The sequence below is a fragment of the Caretta caretta genome, chromosome 3 (assembly GCF_965140235.1).
Source record: "Caretta caretta isolate rCarCar2 chromosome 3, rCarCar1.hap1, whole genome shotgun sequence".
Classification (NCBI taxonomy): Eukaryota; Metazoa; Chordata; order Testudines; family Cheloniidae; genus Caretta; species Caretta caretta.
The window spans coordinates 136,915,517-136,937,042 of record NC_134208.1 but is presented as its reverse complement, the minus strand read 5'-3'; the positions used below and the strand labels follow the sequence as shown (position 1 = coordinate 136,937,042).

Sequence of the window (21,526 nt, the reverse complement as noted above, 5' to 3'; positions counted from 1 at the left end):
GAGAGGGATGGTGTCCCTAGCCTCTGTTTGCCAGAAACTGGGAATGGGTGACAGGGGCTGGATCTCTTGATGATTACCTGTTCAGTTCATTCCCTCTGGGGCACCTGGCATTGGCCACTGTCGGAAGACAGAATACTGGGCTAGATGAACTTTTCATTTGACACAGTACAGCTGCTCTTACGGTCTTCTAAAGCTAAATTTCTTCTCAGAAAAGATTAATGCAATGGTAGACGACTACATACAATTAAATGTCAAAGAGCTTTTGTGTTTTTCTACTGTATTTTTATATTTTATACTTATTTTCTGACATAAAGTATGTGACACACACACATCATAAGTGCAAGATATGACTAGTAGTATATTTTAAAATTAATTTCTATTTAATCTGTCTTTAGTCATACAAAAAATGAGATAGTATTCTGTTTATTTTCTCAGAAAAACATAAATGTTGTTGATTGTGCCTATGAAAAAATGCTGTGCATGTCAGTGAAAAAAAAATCTGTGTAACTAAACATGACACCAATTTTCTCCTTTGAGTTGTACCTAGAGCTTTAGCACGAATCAAGTTAAATGGAGCTGAAAAGTCACTACGTTGCAAATGATATAAGGGAAACATATGCAATTTATGACCAAGTTCAGGGGATGTTAGCTGTAAACTCCATTTCTAAATCTGCTATTCAAGCACCTCACAACAAAATGGGAAAATCTCAGTTGACTGCACAGAGAAATATTAAGAATGTGTTTTGTTGTGAGCATGTCTTTAGAAGCTGACAAGGGAGTGAATTTTCAAATATAGTTCCCTTTGTCTTTCCTTTCAATTTGTCCTTGTCTTGTAGAGGACCAGGCATTTTCCCCTCATTGTGTGTCTCAACAATGAAGTCTCAGTTATGACAACATGGTTAAGGAAAATTGTAGCAATCATTTATAGTATCTGAGATAGTTAAATAGTCTACATATTTAATAGTGTACATAATTTATATATTTTATAGGTTTACCCACTTTTTAGGAAAACAAATGACAAAATTATTCTCAGTGAGTAGTATTTAAAGAACCTGTGTTGCACTAAAAATGAATGTTCAAAATAAGTCTTCAGGAATATTTGTCACTCTTTCACTAAATGCCAGCATAAATAATATTCATGTCATTGCATCACCGCTTGCCCATGTACATCTTCTGCTCTTTTCCTAAGAGACACTAAATCCCAAATTGACAGGTTTCAGAGGAACAGCCGTGTTAGTCTGTATTCGCAAAAAGAAAAGGAGTTCTTGTGGCACCTTAGAGACTAACCAATTTATTTGAGCATGAGCTTTCGTGAGCTACAGCTCACTTCATCAGATGTAAATCCCAAATGTCATGCCACCTTTTGCCTTCCAGCATCTCCAGAGATGGGGACTCATGGACCCTCCCAGATCTCCTGCCACTACCATCTACCAGATTGGACTTGATGAATAAGCAGGCATTTGGGAAAACAGATTCGCCAAGCAGTGCTTTGCGGGGGCTCCCCAAAGTATTTGAAAATGCAGTACTTGACTACAGAAGACTGAGTAGGACAAATGGCAATTTTCTTTCATCAAGAAAAAGAGGTGGCTGATCATACGTTTCTCACAGTTTTCTGTAATTACTCAGAAAATAGATACTCAACTCGCATAAGGTAAAAATAACTGCACAAATATTTGTAAGATCTATTAAAGATCTTTTGGTTACACTAGCTCTATATGAAAGAATAGAAGCTCTTTAATGTTTCATAAAAGAGCATAAATTATCTACATATCACTTAAAAGTGAGAATATCAGCTGCATCGGTATGCCATTACTGATACCGCCCTCCAATAATGACATCAGAGTGGGAAAGTCAGAAAACATGGGATCCAAATTCTGGCCCTCAAACTGATTTTAATGGGATGTAAATGTTTTCACTGAGCACAGGATTTGTCATGTGGGTTTTAAACCAACTCCAGGAGCTCAGGCCAGAGAGCAAATGGATATTTTAAAATGAAAACCATGGAGCAAAGTCAAAGATAGTATGGATCTACCTCACTAATGTCTAAAATCTGCCCCCAGATATACATGCAGTTTTGTGTTATGTGCCTGTATTTGAATTGCACTAATTACATAAAAGAACAACAGTTTTGCCCCTTTTCCCAAGTGGGTAGTCAATATTTGGGGCCTTGATGGAATCTTTCCATTAGGAGGAGAAATTTATTATACAAGTCAGGTGGTTCTTTGGTGCAGTCCTGTTTATTTACAAAGAACATACATAAAGTCCTGTTTTCCTGAATCCAATAAGAACAAACAGGAGGCATTTTCCTTGCTTGCAATTTCCAAGCCTGCCTCTTCAGTGAGCATTCTGCCCAAAAGAAGTCCCCTCTGTTAGCTTCCTCACACAGCCACACTCACACTGCTTCTCTTGGTGTCCGCTTGCTTCCCCTTTGCTTTCTGTTTCTGAAAAACACACACACACACCCATCTCCACTAATCATTATCCCAGCCACTGTGACTGCAATATGTCCCAGGGAAACCCCTCCTGTTTTCTCTCAGTTGGTTCTTCCCATGTGGCCCAGCACTTTCTGCATGATTTCTACTATTTCACCTATCCTACTCCATATGGAGATTCTTACTCCATAAAAGACCTTATTTATTTCTTTGAATGGTGGCTAGCACACCCACCAGTTTCAGTGAGGTATGTGATTGCCCACAGACCAAAGACATGCTTGCTGGCAGCCATCAATATCCTCTAGCACAACAATACATTCTTTAATTACACCTCTGACTTGTGCAGTACCTTCCATTAAAGGGACTCAAAAGTGGTTTATAAACATTAATGAATTAAGCTCACAACACCATCGAGAGGTATTTAGGCAGTTTTACAAAGCATATAGAATTAAGTACCTGGTTTACAGAGTGGTTTGACCACACTCATCTCAAAATGAAGTCAGCGGGAGCTTCTTGTGGTGTAACAGGTTTTATTGCAACTTGTTTGTTACATCTCTCTGAAAAAGGCCCTAAGTAACTTGCTCAGGGTCACGCAGGAATTCTATGACAGCACCAGCAATAGAACCCACCCCTCTTGGCTCCCAAGTCTTGTGCTTTGGCCATAAGACAACTCTTCCCATTTCTGTTACCTTTAACTCTACAAAGCTCTACTGAGAGGGGGCGGGGGGGTTCAATCTAAGTTACGCAACTTCAGCTAAGTGAATAACATAGCTGAAGTTGACGTACATAGATCGACTTACCGTGGTGTCTTCACTGCGGCGAGTCGACTGCTGCCACTCCCCCATCAACTCTGCCTGCGCCTCTCGCCGAACTGGAGTACGGGAGTCAATGGGAGAGCGCTCAGGGGTCAATTTATTGCATCTAGACTAGACGCAATAAATCAACCCCCGCTGGATCAATCGCTGCCCACCGATCCGGTGGGTAGTGAAGACATACTCTTAGAAACACACAGTGGAGTAACTAGACAGCATGTTGTGACTTCGGAATTAGAGAGAGAATAAAATAGGAGGCGTGTATCTCTCCAAATGGTGGCAAAATTGCTCTTTCAACAAAACAACCATGCACACCATGGCCATAACTGAAGGCAAGTTTGATCCTCAAAGATAAGATAGGAAAAATACCCCAAAGATAAACAAACAAGTTACAATAAAACCTGTTACACCACAAACTGTTGTGAGAGTTCAAGGAGCTAACAGAAAAATCACTACAGCATATCCAATTATTATAATTTTCTTTTGACTTGAGTTTGGCCATTCTGGCAGGGTGACTATTCTGTGAGCATCCATCCACCTTCAAGCAAAGATTACCACCCATGAGAATGTACACTGAGTATCTACTCAACCTACATTGATCATAATGTGAAACACTACCACCCTCCTGTCCAGAATCATTATGAGATAGAAGCATGTGAAAAAGAATTAAGTTTAAAATAGTTAAATATGAAAAACAAAATGAACAAAAAACAATATTAAAGTAACCACTTGAGTTTATTCTTCTTTGAGCCTCACAGGGGAATCATGATATTTTTGTGATTAGTAGCCAAATGCACAAAATGTTACACTAATCGTACATCTCGGTATCCAAAACAGTTACAGAAGCCAAGTTAACATTAATAATACTGTACCACTGATCTATTGGAATGAGCCTATTCATGAAGTAAGCTAAGAAACCTAAAACCAGAAGACTGTTGAGGTACAAATGAATAGTACAACAAAACAACCATTTAAAATGGGCCAGATTATATTCAGATACATGCACACAAGTCTTACTGGAACTATTTCTGCTCTCAATCTCATTGTGTAACCCTACTGAGCCAGTGGGCTTCCAGAGGTGTAAATGAACACAATTTCTGATAATCCTCTCTACAGAAATGTTAAATGTGTACCTAAGGGGAGAGTTTGACCCAGTGTTAGAAGTTTTTTATTTGAGCTACCTTTGTTTTACAAAATAAGATCTAATCAACCGGTTGGTTTGTGTTTTGCATCATGACTCTCTCAGATGTTTCCTTGATCAACATACAACAAATATACCAGAAAACTCTCTGCCTGGACAGTCGCCAGTGAAGTTAATGGTAATTTTTTTTTTTTAATCTAAGGGTAGAATCTAGTCCCTTAATTTTGAAATAACATTTTCAAGCTTTCAAGCACACAGAGAAATTTATAACTAGGAGAAGGTTCCCTGTGAACTAACAAGCAAGCCTGACAGTTTCCCACTTAGAGATCTGTCCTACAAGGTGCTGAGTATTGTCAACTCCCAGTTAATTCAATGGAAAGTAAGGACACTTTGGCATTTCACAGGATTGGAACCATAAAGATTTCAGTCAAAATGTCAAATGGACCATCTTAAAAAGTTTTAGTTGAGAACACAGAACCTTTTAAGGAGAAAATACACAGTAATATGCATTATGTGGTCTGGAGAGGAGACTGTTAGTTCACCAGTGACATGACATCTTTAGCTGAGATGTAAAGATTTACATTAGACATATATCCTCATAATATGCAACTTTATTTTGTCCCAATTATTTTTAAGAATAGTTTTACTAAAATCTTTACATATTAGTCTAACAGATGAAGAAATAGTTTGGAAAATAATACAATGAACAGTTATGTACAAATGAAGAGATGGATATTTAGGATGCATACATTACACTGTCCAGGAAACTCTGTTTTGGAAGGCATATGTATGAGATGTTGGAAGCATTTTAAAAGATTAAAATGAGAGTGAAGAACTGAAGAAAGAGTAACATAAGAGTGACATAAGCAATATTAAAAAGGGCCTAAAGGATTCCATGGGTAGTTTACCTGTTCACCTCACACTCATGCACATGACTTTAGTGAGACTACTCACAAATGTCAGGCTCAAAGGGTAGTGATCAATGGCTTGATGTCTAGTTGGCAGCCAGTATCAAGCGGAGGACCCCAGGGGTCGGTCCTGGGGCCAGTTTTGTTCAACATCTTATTAATGATCTGGATGATGGGATGAATTGCATCCTCAGCAAGTTCACAGATGACACTAAGCTGGGGGAAGAGGTAGATACACTGGAGGGTAGGGACAGGGTCCAGAGTGACCTAGAAAAATTGGAGGATTGGGCCAAAAGAAATTTTATGAGGTTCAACAAGGACAAATGCAGAGTCCTGCACTTAGGAAGGAAGAATCCCATGCACCGCTACAGGCTGGGGACCGACAGGCTAAGCAGTAGTTCTGCAGAAAAGGACCTAGGGATTACAGTAGACAAGAAGCTGGAGATGAGTCAGCAGTGTGCCCTTGTTGCCAAGAAAGCCAATGGGATACTGGCCTGTATTAGTAGGAACATTGCCAGCAGATCGAGCGAAGTGGTTATTCCCTTCTATTCGGCACTGGTGAGGCCACATCTGGAGTACCGTGTCCAGTTTTGGTCCCCTCACTACAGAAGGGATGTGGACAAATTGGAGAGTCCAGCAGAGGGCAACAAAAATGATTTTGGGGGCTGGGGCACATGGCTTACGAGGAGAGGATGAGGGAACTGGGGTTATTTAGTCTGCAGAAGAGAAGAGTGGGGGAAGGGATTTGATAGCAGCCTTCAACTACCTGAAAGGGGGTTCCAAAGAGGATGGAGCTAGGCTCTTCTCAAGTGGTGGCCGATGACAGAACAAGAAGCAATGGTCTCAAATTACAGTGCGGTAGGTCAAGGTTGGATATTAGGAAACACTATTTCACTAGGAGGGTGGTGAAGTACTGGAATGGGTTACCTAGGGAGGTTGTCGAATCTCCAGCCTTAGAGATTTTTAAGGCCTGGCTTGACAAACCCCTAGCTGGGATGATTTAGTTGGTGTTGGTTCTGCTTTGAGCAGGGCATTGGACTAGATAACCTCCTGAGGTCTCTTCCAACCCTAATATTCTATGATTCTATGCAGGACTTGGCCCAACTGATCCAACTTCTGAATCATTTGTCATTTCTTTGAGTCTAATTTTGCACATCTAAGGGTCTGTCTATATGAGGAGTTATTCCAGAATAGCTATTACTGATTAACTACATGTTAACTACTGATTAACTTCAAAGCTATTGCTGATTAACTAGATGCTTTAATCCCTAATTCCACTTTCTGAGTTAAACTAATTCTGAATAATGCACATGTCCTACAATAAGGGTGTCTTCACACAGTGAATCAGGAATATTTAATCCACTTTAAATTTACACCCAACCTTATTCCAGATTAATTTACATGTCTAGACAAACCTTTAAACAGATCTCCCATTGAAATCAAGGGAAGTTTTGCACAGGTAAGGTCAAAACCCTTAAATACTGTAGCATGAATGGAAGGTATTAGCTTAGGCTGCATGTGAAAGTTGTGATACAGATGAAAGAAAATGTCCCCAAACTTCTAGCTGTCATGCAATCTATTACACTGTGACTATAGCAGTGGTCTCCAACCTTTTTACGCACAAGATTACACCTTGAATTTAAATGCAACCCAGGATCTACCCCGCCCCTTCCTGAAAGCCCTGCCCCTTCCCTGAGGCCTCGCCCTCCTTCCCTCCATCACTCACTCTCCCCCACCCTCACTCACTTTCACCAGGCTGGGGCACAGGGTTGGGGCTCAGAAGGGCTGCAGGCTCTGGGCTGGGGCCAAGGGGTTCGGAGTGTGGGAGAGGGCTTGTCATAAATATAAAGGGAAGGGTAAACCCCTTTGAAATCCCTCCTGGCCAGGTGAAAGCTCCTCTCACCGGTAAAGGGTTAAGAAGCTAAAGGTAACCTCGCTGGCACCTGACCAAAATGACCAATGAGGAGACAAGATACTTTCAAAAGCTGGGAGGAGGGAGAGAAACAAAGGGTCTGTGTGTCTGTCTATATTCTGTCTTTGCTGGGGATAGACCAGGAATGGAGTCTTAGAACTTTTAGTAAGTAATCTAGCTAGGTACGTGTTAGATTATGATTTCTTTAAATGGCTGAGAAAAGAACTGTGCTGAATACAATAACTATTTCTGTCTGTGTATCTTTTTTGTAACTTAAGGTTTTGCCTAGAGGGGTTCTCTATGTTTTGAATCTAATTACCCTGTAAGGTATCTACCATCCTGATTTTACAGGGGGGATTTTTTTATTTCTATTTACTTCTATTTTTATTAAGTCTTCTTGTAAGAAAACTGAATGCTTTTTCATTGTTCTCAGATCCAAGGATTTGGGTCTGTGGTCACCTATGCAAATTGGTGAGGCTTTTTATCCAACATTTCCGAGGAAAGGGGGGGTGCAAGTGTTGGGAGGATTGTTCATTGTTCTTAAGATCCAAGGGTCTGGGTCTGTAGTCACCTAGGCAAATTGGTGAGGCTTTTTACCAAACCTTGTCCAGGAAGTGGGGTGCAAGGTTTTGGGAAGTATTTTGGGGGGAAAGACGTGTCCAAACAGTTCTTCCCCAGTAACCAGTATTAGTTTGGTGGTGGTAGCGGCCAATCCAAGGACAAAGGGTGGAATATTTTGTACCTTGGGGAAGTTTTGACCTAAGCTGGTAAAGATAAGCTTAGGAGGTTTTCATGCAGGTCTCCACATCTGTACCCTAGAGTTCAGAGTGGGGGAGGAACCTTGACAGGGCTCCAGGCTGATCCTGGTGCGGGGGGTTGAGGTGCAGAAGGAGATGCAGGGTGCGGAGTCTAGGAGAGAGTTTGTGTGAAGGAGGGGACTCTGGGCTGGGGCAGAGTGTTGGGGTGCAGGTGGGGGTACAGGGTGCTAGTTCTGGGAGGGGGCTCTGGGCTAGGGTAGGGGTGCGGGCTCCCGCTGGGGAGCGCTTACATCGGGCAGCTCCCAAGCAGTGGCGCAGTGGGGCTAAGGCAGGCTGCCTACCTGCCCTGGCCCCTCACCACTCCGCAGTTCCCCATTCCTGGCCAACGGGAGCTTCAGGAATGGTGCTTGCAGGCAGGAGCAGCAGGCAGAGACCCCTAACCCCCCACCGCCACCGGGGGCCACAGAGGCGTGCTGGCCACTTCTGGCAGCGGCGTGGGGACAGGGCAGGCAGGGAGCCTGCCTTAGCTCTGCTGTGCAACTGGACATTTAGCAGCCAGAAACTGCAATTGACTGTCAGAGGCTCTGGGATCGACCAGTTGAATACGACCTACCAGTTGGGGACCACTGCACTATAGTATTATTTTATAGAAAAAAGTAGTCAAACTGGCTTTTTTACTCCACGTGGTGTGACCACACCATTGTTAGAAAGATGACTGAGCCAGCCAAGCAGAGTCTACAAAAATGCTAGTATTCCACTACATAGAAGAGAGCTTTATTAAAATTACATTATTGTTGCTGTAGGACTGCACTAATCCTGCTTCCACATAAACTTTATTCACAAAAACTAGCAGACAAATTGTATATCAAAATATTGCAGGTGGATAGCTTCCTGGTCATTACAGTTACACTATTTCTTGACTGGATAAAAGGACCTTACATCTGGAAAACAGTACAGGTTTAACAAAAGTCTACCAAAACTGAGTTTACAAGTGCAACCAAGCTCTGACAGCATCACAGAGCAGAGCATATGTAATATTTCTTGTGATAGGCCACAAGCTTTCTGTTGTGGTGGCCATTGTTTCCCAGTAACAAAGTGGGTCCATATTGCGAGAGAGTAGATGGAGTGGGTTTAGTATTGTCTTTGTAGTGACACTATACTTGTCCAGAATTAATATTTGAAGTCGTGGGAATTGGGTCCATGTTTTACACATTTATTTTCTGGGCTCCAGAAACAAAATTAAAAGGAATATAAAAGAAATGTCATTGTTCCAATATAAAAAGCAGAAGAACACAGTCAGAATGTCACCACGTGCTGACACCTGTTGGCTTCATCTGGTGTCTTTGTGGCATGGCACCTTCATGTTAAAATTGTGTTGCTGCAGTAATCATAAAACTTTTAAAAGCATCCAGAACAGGTGAATGAATCTTTCTATCAATCTGGATAATCTTAATCCAGCCATTCTAGCTATGGTAACATGATTTTTCCAACATGGCTCAAGTCTCAGTGCATCACTGAGTTTTATATAGATTTGCACACATTTCAGAATCACCACAACTTCACCAGATATTACTTTTGTATCTAACCATGTTTCACTGGCCATTTTCCATCCTCATATGCTCAGTGAACCCCAATTATGTATTACATTTCTCAACTAGTCAGATCAATCCAGAGTAGCAACTCATTTCATGTATTTTGCGTGAAGTTTGAACATTTTGAGTGCCTAGTGGCCCATAACAAGTGGCAATTCCTTACAAGCTTTTGTAAGTGATCATGCTATTAACCTGATCTACTCATCCTGTAGCCACTGAAATCATGGGAGTTCTGCATGTTGAATGGCTACGAGATTGTGCGCTATAAAACCAATGTACCACCCTGAGGGTTAAATTGAGTTCATTGGGGAAGACCACTGACTTCATTGTGATTGCATGGTTATAACTGACAGAAGAATTCGCTCATCTGTATTTTCTACCAGAAGGGATGTCAGTAAGTCTAGGCACATATGAATTGATCCTTATTCATTCAAGCCATCATAATACAGCAGTGACCTCTTCTTCCACTTTAATACAGAAATCCTTGTTGCTTACTAGTAGCTCCTAATGTTTTGGCAGAGTTTCAATGAATTCTGCTAGTTGGGTACAGAAACCGTATCTCTATCGCAACTGTTATCATTCTCAAGTGTTGTAGCAGGTAAATTAAAATGATGGTCAGATTAATTCAAGATTCCTTCAGAAGGCCCAAAATAAACCTGATACAGAATGTAGTCCAACCTAACACCAACATAGCTAGCTCCTAATCCTGAAGTCCTTACTGAGTTCTTAGTCAGACACAACTGTATCTTGATGTCAACAGGAATTGTCACAGTAATATTATTTTACTATTAATTTTCTTTAGAATATATTTTTTTTAGGTTTTTTTTCTGCCCACATCTCAATTTAAAGGGTCATTTGTTGGGACCTCTGTTTTTTTCAGAGGCAATGAAGTTATGATCTCCAGTCCAATGGAATTCAAAAACACTGAACATTGTCATGGATAGAGTGGCATAGTTCTTGTATTACCAAGTATGATTTCCTGTTACCTAGATATTGAATACGCACCTTAGTTAGTCTTAACTCTCCCTTTTTCAGAATGCCATTACTGAAGAAGAGTTTGGGGAAGTTTATCCAATTCCCTATTTTCCTTTCTTTATTCTTGCAAAGAAACTAGCTGTAGCCCACAGGAGTCAGTGGGTAGTGACATTCTAACTTTGATCATCTTTTTGAGTTAGAAATTATAGTCCTTCATCCCCTTAAATTTTTTTTCTTGACTCCAGAAAACAAGTATAAAAAACATACCTGGCTCCGCGTGGCTCCCCAGAAGCAGCGACATGTCCCTGCTGCTCCTAGGCGGAGGAACAGCCACGAGGGGTTCGGCGTGCGGGAGGGTGTGCGGGGCTGGGGCATGGGTGGGGGGTGTGCAGTGCGTGCGCTCTGGGACAGAGTTTGGGTGCAGGAAGGAGCTCGGGGCAGGAGGTTGGGGTGCAGGGGGGGGGTTGGGGTGCCAGATCTGAGGGTGCTCACCTCAGGCGGCTCCCCACAAGCAGCAACCTGTCCCTGCTGTTCCTAGGCGGAGACACAGTTAGCCTCCACCCGCAAGAGCCAATAGGAGCTGCGGAGCCAGCACTCGGGGCAGGGTGGCGGCAGCGCGCAGAGCCGCCTAACTGCACCTCCACCTAGGAACAGCAGGGACAGGTTGCCACTTGTGGGGAACCACCCAAAGTGAGCATCCCCCGGATCCAGCACCCCGCACCACGCCCCCACACCCAAACTCCTTGCCTCTTAGTTAACCGGAATTTTTCACTTACCAGCACCCCACATTCCCCCAACATCCTGGATAAAAAAAAGCTTTTACTGAATATGTATGTATATGAGGGGATTTTGAAAAACACCTAATGAGTTAGGAGCACAAGACCCAAAGAAAGTCTTGTGATGATAGTTGGTAATATGAACATGCATGACGTACATGCAGTGCAATGGTATGCTTGGACCCATGTTTTATTCACTTATTTTCTGGGTACCAAATACAAAATCAAAGTAGATGAAGGAGGTCTGTAATACATTTCCAACCCAAAAAGCTGAAGATCACAGTCAGAATGTCACTATATGCTGACTCCTGTGGGCTACAGTTAGTGTTTTCTCTTCTCCCTCTTCCCTCCCTACCTTTCCTCCATACACACTTATTAGAACTCAGTCTCCTCAACTCTTCTTCCCTCATTAAACAATAAAACAAAATAAAAAGGATGTGTTTGAATTTTGACTTACTTCTTAGGAAGTTTCAGTTTTTTCACTTTTTCTTCAGCATATTCATCAGCAATTCCTACATGACAACCTAATGCCAACAGGGTTCTGGAAGGCAAAACCAGTGATAAACTGTCACTTTTATATATTGGTTTCTGTTATCAGATATACAGAACAGGACCCTTATGTCAAATTAGGCCTACAAGAACTACAACATAAAATTCCTTTTTTATGTAAAGATTCTTACCGCACTTCTTTTGAGGTGTGTGTTACACACTTCTGTGTACTGTTGGAAAACTTTATTAGGATACTTCTAAGTAGCCTATTTAAAATGTTAGATCAGACTTGTTATTAGAAAGGAGCTGTCATATGGGTAAAAGTTTCAAATACATCTGACTAAGATAGTTGGACGAAAAACTCCTCCCCTCCCTCCCCCCCAAAAATGTTTATTAAAAGTAAAAAATTATATTGGTCAAGTACATTTCTGTTTCCATACAATTCCAGAAAAGGCTCCTCAGGTAAGCAGAGCAGATACTAAATACTCTCTTTTGAGTTAAATACAATATAAATATAATACGCACAGCTGTAAATTGACTCTGAATAGATTGGTATAGCCTTCTGAATTTTTTCAATATACCATCTAAAAATCATGACTATAAACTGTCATTCTTTTTGTATTTCCTGATGTCTTGAGACAATTAGCAACTCTTATTTTCTCCCAACTCATAATCAAGGAGTCCATGAAACACTGACTTCACTTCCGAAAAGGAGGACGATAGGTTGTTTACTCCAGGTAGTGTCAATACTGCTCCTTTGATATGCCAGAGAACTTGGTGGATGAATGAAACAAGGTGTTCCTTTCCCGAAGACACAGAGCATACTACCTCTGCAGTGATCTCAGACTCTGGCCAAGCCAAACAGCGTACTGATACTCTACTTTTAACTTTCTTTCTTTAAGTGGGACTCCCATTTTGGCTTTTAAAAAAAAGGTGGCACCCTTGTCATATCAAAGGATCAAATACTAGCAGGAGTCAAAGATCAGAAATTCTAGGAACGTGCATTCAGTTTATTTCTCTAGAAAATGTTTGATTTTTAAATGCTATTGTTTTGAAACAACACCACTACACTTTTTTCAGCATGGAACCAAATAAACTTCTGCAGCGGCATGTTATATAACATACACAAGTTTTTACTCAGCCAATGAATACAACCCCCAAAGGTATCACAGAAAGAAATCGGAGGGATCACGAGTCATTGAAATTTTTAGTGCGATCTAAAAAAATGAAAACTTCACTACTCTGCCTACTTTCCACACACCTTTATCCTTCAAGATTAAATATTCTCCATCCATCTCTCAAAATCTACACACAAGTGAATTATACAGGTTTATCACTGATACATTTTTATAATTACTTTTATAGTAAATTTAAAGGAGTCCTGAATTTTTTTTCTTTGAATAAACGGTCATCAACCTGAAAAGGCTGGACAACATTGTCCTACGCCATGACCATTTTATCTGATGTAATCGAACCTCTACACTTTATAGTCCTCTATCACAGGCTGAACAGACAGGTTATTCAAATCCACAGGCCTACAAATGATCATATGTTGCCTTGTGAGGACAATGCGTACAATCTAAGGGTCCACAGTTTTTGTTCTGGTTTGCCAAAAACTGTGATTACATTTTCTTGTTGTTATTGTTAGCCTAAAGCTATCAACTGAGGAAAGACCAACATGTTTGTGACAGACTGAATGACTGTTGTTTTACATTATAGTATGCTGTAAAAGTTCAGATAGATATATTTTATTGACTTTTATCACACAGTCTGAGGGCAGGAACATCTCCCTTTTAAGTACTGACAATTTACTAGTGGGATCACTGGTCTCAGTTAACATCTTTTTAGGCTGCGTTCATTTCTAAGATGATATGAAAGGAAAAACATCAGAAAATGTCACCTGTCGTCTTTAAAATGTGATTCTTTTAGGAAGACAGACTTCAGATATTTTAACTGGCAACTAGTGGGCTTATCTGTGCTAGAAAATATTTTAGCTGATATTAGAGGGGTAAGTGTCAGACCCTAATTTTTCCAGTGTCAGAGTTACAAATTTGCTGTTAGTAAGATGGCTGGATATGTTTTAGTTCTCTTAAAACTACAGAAGTGTATAAGTCCTCAAGTTTGGACCCAGATTAGAACTTTCCCCGAATTTGAGGGTGTTTTTATCCATAACTTTGGCTCAGACTGATTAAAAGAGAGACCCAAGAGATATGAAATCGGGATTAAGATCCCAATTTTCCCATCACTCAAAGGGCTTGGGATGGAAGGTTTGATTTGGGCTGATTCTAGTTATACCATTCTTTCTTGATTTTACTTTCCGGTGCATACTGCTGCTCAGGGTGTTATGCAATTCCATATTTATTTCTCCTTGCAGATGGATCATATGCTTCAACTGATTATTAAATCTTATTTTTTCTACTGTATGAAAAATAAATAGTATTGTTATCTATTATGAACCCAAATTTTCTATTGGTTATTTTTCAATGAGGAATTATGTTTGTTGGTCTATTTTTTAAAACTTATGCTCAGTCCCATAAATTTGTATTTGTTTTTAGTATCAAAAAGAAAAAATAAGCTCTGAAATAGAACTTATTAACACTATTTTCAATTGTTGATGCACAATACAAGACTAGATGATGAACTGAGTTATACCACTGACCCTCAGAAAACAGAAATTTAATCCAGGACAAGGGGCTCAGTCTTCTACATTGCCTCCAACTTGCATGTGCAAAAATATTCTGACATTGCACAAATAACTCTTTGATAGCTGAAGACTTACTTGTCAATCACCAATACAGTATTTCATAGCGTATAAATGTGTATATTAGACAAGAGGCTCAACCCTTTAATCACATCACTTTCTCCTATCCAGGGTAAGACTAGACACTAAGACCCAGATTCTCCATTTCACTAAAGCCACCAGCTGGAGATTCCCATTGGAGAATGCTCATAGGGAGCATCTGCTGGCTTACAGCTAACAGTGTATCGACCTTCTATGCCAGCTCTCCCAACCATTGCCAATGTAAGGGGAGGGGAGGTGTGTTGTGGGAAGGAGGTGTACGGGAAGATTTTGGCAAATCAGTAAAATGCCTGAAACCACCATTGCTTATTGCTAACAGTAGCCAAGTCAGCAGGCAGCACTGAACCACTACTGCTTATCGCTATAAGTAGCCAAGTCAGCAGGTCGTAAATTGGCCATGCAGCCTTAACGTAACCAAGGCAGGAGGACAGGGAGGTTCAGGTGCCACAGACAAGGCGGCTTGACCCCACATCCTTCCTGCTAAGAATGTTAAAATTGCTGATATATGTATTTTAGAAAAATAGGAAGTCTGTCTATATGTGCCCCCGGGAATGTTTGTCAGGGCCCCAAGGCATGGACACATTGAAAAAAACAAAACATATCTGGTTAAATTGATGATCAAAAGAAAACCTCTTGCTGGACCTTTAAAAACTGCTTGCTTAGCAAGTTTTCTTTAAGGGATATGTCATTGTATTACTAAGGGGGAAAAGTTTGAGGTAGCTGCACTTCTCAGAAGGGTTTCTTCTTGGACGCTCCCTCTGGATGCATCTTGGGGTCCCCACTGGCAGACGGAAGTTTGGCCAGCGGGAAGCCTGTCACGGTGCCACTCGAAGGCCACACTCAGCTTCAGTAATTATCTAGGGTTTGGGGTGTTTTACTAACCTGTTGCGGATGTGTGTAAATGCTTGAGACTAAGTAAAGTTTAGCTTTAAATGAAAACACTCTTGTGTTGTCCTGTTTGTGCCAGCCATCTATCGGTCGGACGGCCGTGTCTCCCTTATTTCCTGACACCACTTCGCACACAGTAAAAGTTACCAAGAGCTTTGGATTAAAAGAACCCCCGCTAGCAGAGGTGGAATGGGGAAATTGAGTTCTGCTACACCAAATCCTCCCTGGTATAAGAGAGCTTACCCAAGCAGAGTAAATTATAGCAGTAGCCTTCCTGCTCTAATTTGCATCCAGACCAACTGGCACTGAATCAGGGAGCCACAAGTGGAGGAAGAGGAAACTGGGGCCTTGAGTCAGATTATAATCACCCTTAAATTTACAATTCACATAGACACACTGAAATCACTTGGACCTCTCACAGACTAAGGTATATAGTATAGCATGAAAACCAAATAAACATATTTTAATATTAAACCATTTTCAAGTGACAACTCATTCTTGAATTTTGATATTTTACAGTTTATATTATTTTTATACTTCATATGTGTGAAGGTGTACCATAATACTATCAAATATACTGAAATAGAAGCATAACAAGAAGAAAAGATGTGGCAGATGATATGATTCAAGTCTTTTTTGATTTCTGCATCTCTGAACAGGTAAGGCTGGCAGAAAACTGTCAACAACCACAAAATTAATTAAAGTGCAGAGCTATTCCTCAAACCTCGAGACAGTGCTTTCAAGTTTTGAACAAACACTCTAATACAAAATGTGAAGACTATGACATTGTTGTGTAAAGGGTTATAAGAAGCTTTAAAAAAAAAGATGCTTCCTTTCCCTCTTTCTCCCTCTCCCCCCCATTGAAGTTGAGTACTAATAGATTTAAAACCTCAGTTAAAGGACTATTCAAGCTACACTGAAAGTACCTTCAGATTCAAATCACTACAGGGGATATTAAGAGTGGATTAATGCACTATTCTTCCACTCGTGTAGACTAGCAGAAATGAAAAGAGTCTGACACTCTCATTCTAGTTCCTAGTGGATAAATTTCTACATGACAAAGTCACCATAATACAATACAACTAACAGTGTGTGCTTAAGAAAGGTCCAGTATTACAAAAGTAAGGCTCTTGCAGGACTATAATCAGATGCATTATTAAAGCGGCAGGGTGGGCAAGTTGCTATACAGTGGCCCTCCATTCACTTAACTAGCAGATTCTATATATTATGAGTAATAAAAATATCACTATACAAAACAACTAATTTCATATTATACATACACAAAATGACTTATGTTTTTTCCCAGGTCAGATTAGAAGGCTATGAGGACCTGGGACTGTAAAAATGTCAGGACCCCATAAAAGCCATGATGGGTATTCAATGGGATATTATTAGTATACATTAAATGTTATGAGAGACTGTGGCTTCCTATGTTTATGTCATGGTTCTATAAATCCAACAATTAATCTGGCCCTGAGACTGAAGGCAAAATTGATGGCATCACTTTTGGAGTTTCACAAACTGGACAGAGATTATCTTGGAAAATGACAGTGCTGTACTGATTGAGAATCCCATGAGCTGTTCTTGAAATGTTGCCACCTAGCTGAACAGAAAGTTGGGCTGATTTTCCTGCATTGGATGGAGTTCACCTTATAAGTGGATACAGCCAAAACATTCTTGCCAGAAACAATTTTTCACCAGTGCTCATAGAAGAGCAATTTATTTTAACCAAGTATCTGGTATTTCCAAAACGTGTTCTGGGGAGGATGCTTCAAGCCCCCTAAAAGTTCTTTGCACCTACACTCCATGGGTATACACTGAGTCATACTCTCAATATACACAGCATATTTTTCTTAGAGGAAAGTAGGAACATTTCCATCAAAGTGCCACTTAAAATGTATGTTGATTCTGCAGGGTCATCTCTTTTCTAAATTAAGGTTACAAAAAAGGCCATATATTTAAACTGGAAAACAAATTAACAAACTGCAGAGAAGAGAGATAGGGAAAACCGATACACATCCTAGTTTTGAGGTTTTTATCACAGGTAAGGAGAGAATTTTCAAGAAAGTCTCTTATTAATATAGTGGCAGCATCACACTGCAGATGGAGGATGAGCAATAGTGACCAGCTGAAATACTCTAGCATTCCAAGTTGGGAGGGTCTGTAAAATTCACACATGTATGTGCTCATCGGCAGGTCGGAGCTGGTGGCAACCATCCAGATAAAGAATGCTGAAGTAAGTCTTATCCAGCTTCTCATGACCACAAATCACTGTTTATTGCAAAACTGTGCCTAAAGAATGAGAACTAAACAACGTTAAAAATAAAGGGTTCCTCCTACTTCTGTGAGGTACACTTTGGACCCACTTCTCACACCTTCTGTCCCAGGGGAAAATGGCTCTCCTTGTCCTTTCATCATTATCAAAATGTCATTGTGTTGGTGTGACAATCTCAAACATACCAAAGCAGGCAGTGCTAGTCAGTACTAATAGGAAGTTGCTTTGAGGCAGGGAGATAATTATTGTTATAATACCTTGGAGAGTTTCAAATTCCCTGGAGACTGAGAAATGGACTTTCAGTACCACAGTTTGTTTAGCTAGTATGGCCTTTTCTAGTCTCAAGTCTATTATTCATCAATATACCGTAGTTTGTCGTTTCTGTATTACTACCCTACAGATAAACAAACTTCATTGATTGGATTAGAATTTATGACACCACAGCTGCTTAGTTGCATGAAAAAAACTTGCTGTAAGACTGTAGATGGTAGAAACTTACTTCAGCGTCTCAAGTGACATTTGTAAATTATAATTTCGTTCCTGCTCTGGCAACTTTGAAAACTCTACCAAGCACGGGTGTTGTCTTTTGTTGTCATCTCTAACCTGCAAGACAATAACGGAGAGAGTTTAAATGTGCCTTAAGAACCATAGTAATGATTAAAAAAAAAAAGACCCTCAAAACTTGGGACTGATCGTCAGCCCTACTGAAACAGGGTATTTCTTTGATCCAAAAATAGCCCCAATTTCAGAACATAAAACATTAATCATTAAGGAAGATTGGCAAAATTTGGCTCTCAGTAAATAAGACAAATCCAAAATGTAATACATTTTAAACATGAGCATCAGTACATATTATTCAGTAGTTCACAACAGGTACACACTGAGACAAACATACTGAAATAGACTTAAAAATATTATTCAAAGATAACCAAGACATTAAGGATTGCATAGAACTCAGCATAATTTGACAGACTGCATCATAAAAAGTCAGTTCAAATATCATTTAGGGACTGTCTGTTCCCATTCTCAGAGTAGTTTGTGCAAATTTGTGTATGGGACTTACATGGCTCAACTGATGTGCATAATACAGAAAAAAATATTCCATACTAACAATGATATTCAGTTAAGGCTAAACCTCCCCTTCTCTTAATTCAGGCAATATGTGTTTCAGAAAATGACTCAAAGATGGCCAGCAGGATACCAGCAGACAGAAACTGTAAAGCACACATACAAAATTGGCATAAATAATGTACTCTTATTAATGGGAGGTAGAGTCAAGAAGGGAGTCATTTTCAAAACCTTTTCATTTCATCCAGTCATAGCTTTGCCAAAAATATTCCTTTCAGGCTGAAACTTTCCATTCTTAGCTTCATTCTGACATCAGCCTCAATCAGGGAGTGGAGCCTAAGAGTTAGAACAATAGACAGGGTGACAGATGTCATGAGTATTATTTCTAGCTTTGCCACTGAAGTGAGAAAGCAATAACCACTGTGGTCTCAATTACACCATCCATAAAAAGATGATAATACTTCACAGGGATGTTTCAAGGCTTGAGTAATTCAAGTTTGCTTTGCAATTATTAGCTAAAAGGTGCTGTGTAAGTGAAAAGTACAATAATTGCTGAACTGAAAGTACTTTTAACTCAACAAATTTAGTTCAAAAGTTTTTCAATAGAGGGCTAGAATGCAGGGGGAAATGGATGTATATTTTTTTCTTTGGCACTCATACAAGTTTGTTGTTGAAACTTGAATTAACTTTGCTTCTTGACAGATGCCAGTCTCTGAAAATGGCATAGTAAACATGAAAATTTAGGTCACCAGTTCTGCAGAAACATTCAGAGGGGAGAGCTCTGGGGAAAAAAATCCCTGAACACAAGTTGAGGATTCTTCTCCTCTCTACTGCCCCTGCACCTGCTGGAAAAAGCTGCAATACCTACTCCTAAACCCAACAGATCCTTGGGAGGGCCAGGTGCCTTTCATTCTAAGGCCCTGCGTCCTTGCAACAATTCAACCCCTTTCAATCCCTGTTAGCATGGCTTCATTGGATCCACACTACCAGTGATTCCCTTGGTTGCAGCCATCTTTGCAGGGCTTTATGAAAAACAATACAGATGCAACCCTTTCCCATGCATTTGTGTAGGGACTGAAAGAGATGGACAACGTGCATCCTTCTGGCTCCATCCCAAACTACCAATCCTTGTGCACTTCTGTAGGATCTAGATTAGGGGTGGTACCTTAGAGGTAGATGGCTGAACTCTTTGTTCCATATGGAAGTTGGGGGATTCCCATGCAGAGGATCCCTTCTGCGTGCAGATACCCAGGAAGCACAGTCTGGTCCTTAGTAACTTTCTTTCGTTTGGGTCATTTAAATTTTGAGACTCTGAGAAGCAGCATCTTGATTAACATTTTCCATTTGGTCATGTCAGCGTTTGTTAAATGGCCATAGGTAAACTAAGGTAGGGAAAGGGACATGTGCCAGTGCTTCCTGCAACTATACAACTCAACTGGCCAAAAGTTGAACCGAGGTGTATAATGAGATGCAGCTACCCTACAGTCTGACAGCTGCAGTAACCTCCACACAGTGGATCTGCCACTGCTCTACCCACTGGTTTCAGGTTGAGAAGTAGGAGCATCCCATTATCTCAGAATAGATCCTCATATGAAGTCAGTTCACTCAGGTGTTTTGACAGAGAATGAAAATTTAGCCCTCAGTTATACAGGAGCCTTGTTAAATAACAAAAGAATGTCACTATATGATATTTTACCCAACAAGAAGTCCTTCGTATTATTTTAATACACATTTTTAATTTACTATTTCCCCCCCAGGGAATGAGAAAATGCAGTGGATTGGTTATTGTGATATTCATAATATTTTGTGTATTTAGACTGCCACAAGCACGTAGGAGCCTGATCTCAGAGGTGTATTCTGCTCCCTTGATACCAGTGGTACAATTACCACTGACTTCCATGGGATCGTGATCAGATCATTTATCTCTTTGTGCCTCAAGGTTATTTCAAATCTATAAAATTAGGATCGTAATACTTACCACATGGGGCTGTTGTGAAGATAACTTCATTAATGATTATAAATCACTCAGATCTTTTTGCTGCAAAAGCGAAGTATTACACTATTGCTATTAAAAAACAATATTTATATTTCAGAGTAGCAGCTGTGTTAGTCTGTATTCGCAAAAAGAAAAGGAGTACTTGTGGCACCTTAGAGACTAACCAATTTATTTGAGCATAAGCTTTTGTGGCCTAAAACCCACTTCATCGGATGCATGCAGTGGAAAATACAGTAAGAAGAGTAAGAAGATATATATAGACACACAAATAGAACATTTGTATTATTATTTAAACTGGATTTTTTTTACTTAAAGCTATAAATAGGTTTTTGTTTACTTGTTCCAAGAAAAGAAAGGCCCTCAATGAAGTGCAGATAGCAAACCATGTACAATTAGTTCCCAACTCTTAGCCTGATCTGTTCTTCTAAAATGCTGAATTTGCAGTCGCAGTTAAAAAATAAGAAAGTCTGTAATAGTTGTGTTGGCATGAAGGTGCTGCCAAATAAGTTTTTTGGACCTCAGAAAAAAGTCATCTACTATATTTAAAGTGATTGCCTGGCCCAGCATGTTGCATCAAATCCAGGAGCTTTTCCCTTCAATTTTTATTTAAGTTTCTTAATGAAAAAAAGCAGAAACATCATAACAATAAGTCCAAACGCAGAATGAAATACTACAGATTTTTTTTTAAAACTTTGTGTTCTTTC

The 21,526-nt window shown here is 40.1% G+C and overlaps 1 protein-coding gene across 19 annotated transcripts in view; it reads right to left on the bottom strand.

The window, feature by feature from the left end:
- The window catches only part of RYR2 (ryanodine receptor 2), a 719,935-nt gene that overhangs the window by 315,617 nt on the left and 382,792 nt on the right, over positions 1 to 21,526 (bottom strand). For all 19 annotated transcript variants that reach the window (XM_075126918.1, XM_075126917.1, XM_075126921.1 and 16 more), the window contains 2 exons: positions 18,258 to 18,361; positions 11,764 to 11,847 (listed from right to left, as the gene is read on the bottom strand). In XM_075126918.1, the coding sequence (XP_074983019.1) occupies positions 11,764 to 11,847; positions 18,258 to 18,361 (188 nt within the window). The remainder of the gene's footprint in view (positions 1 to 11,763; positions 11,848 to 18,257; positions 18,362 to 21,526) is intronic.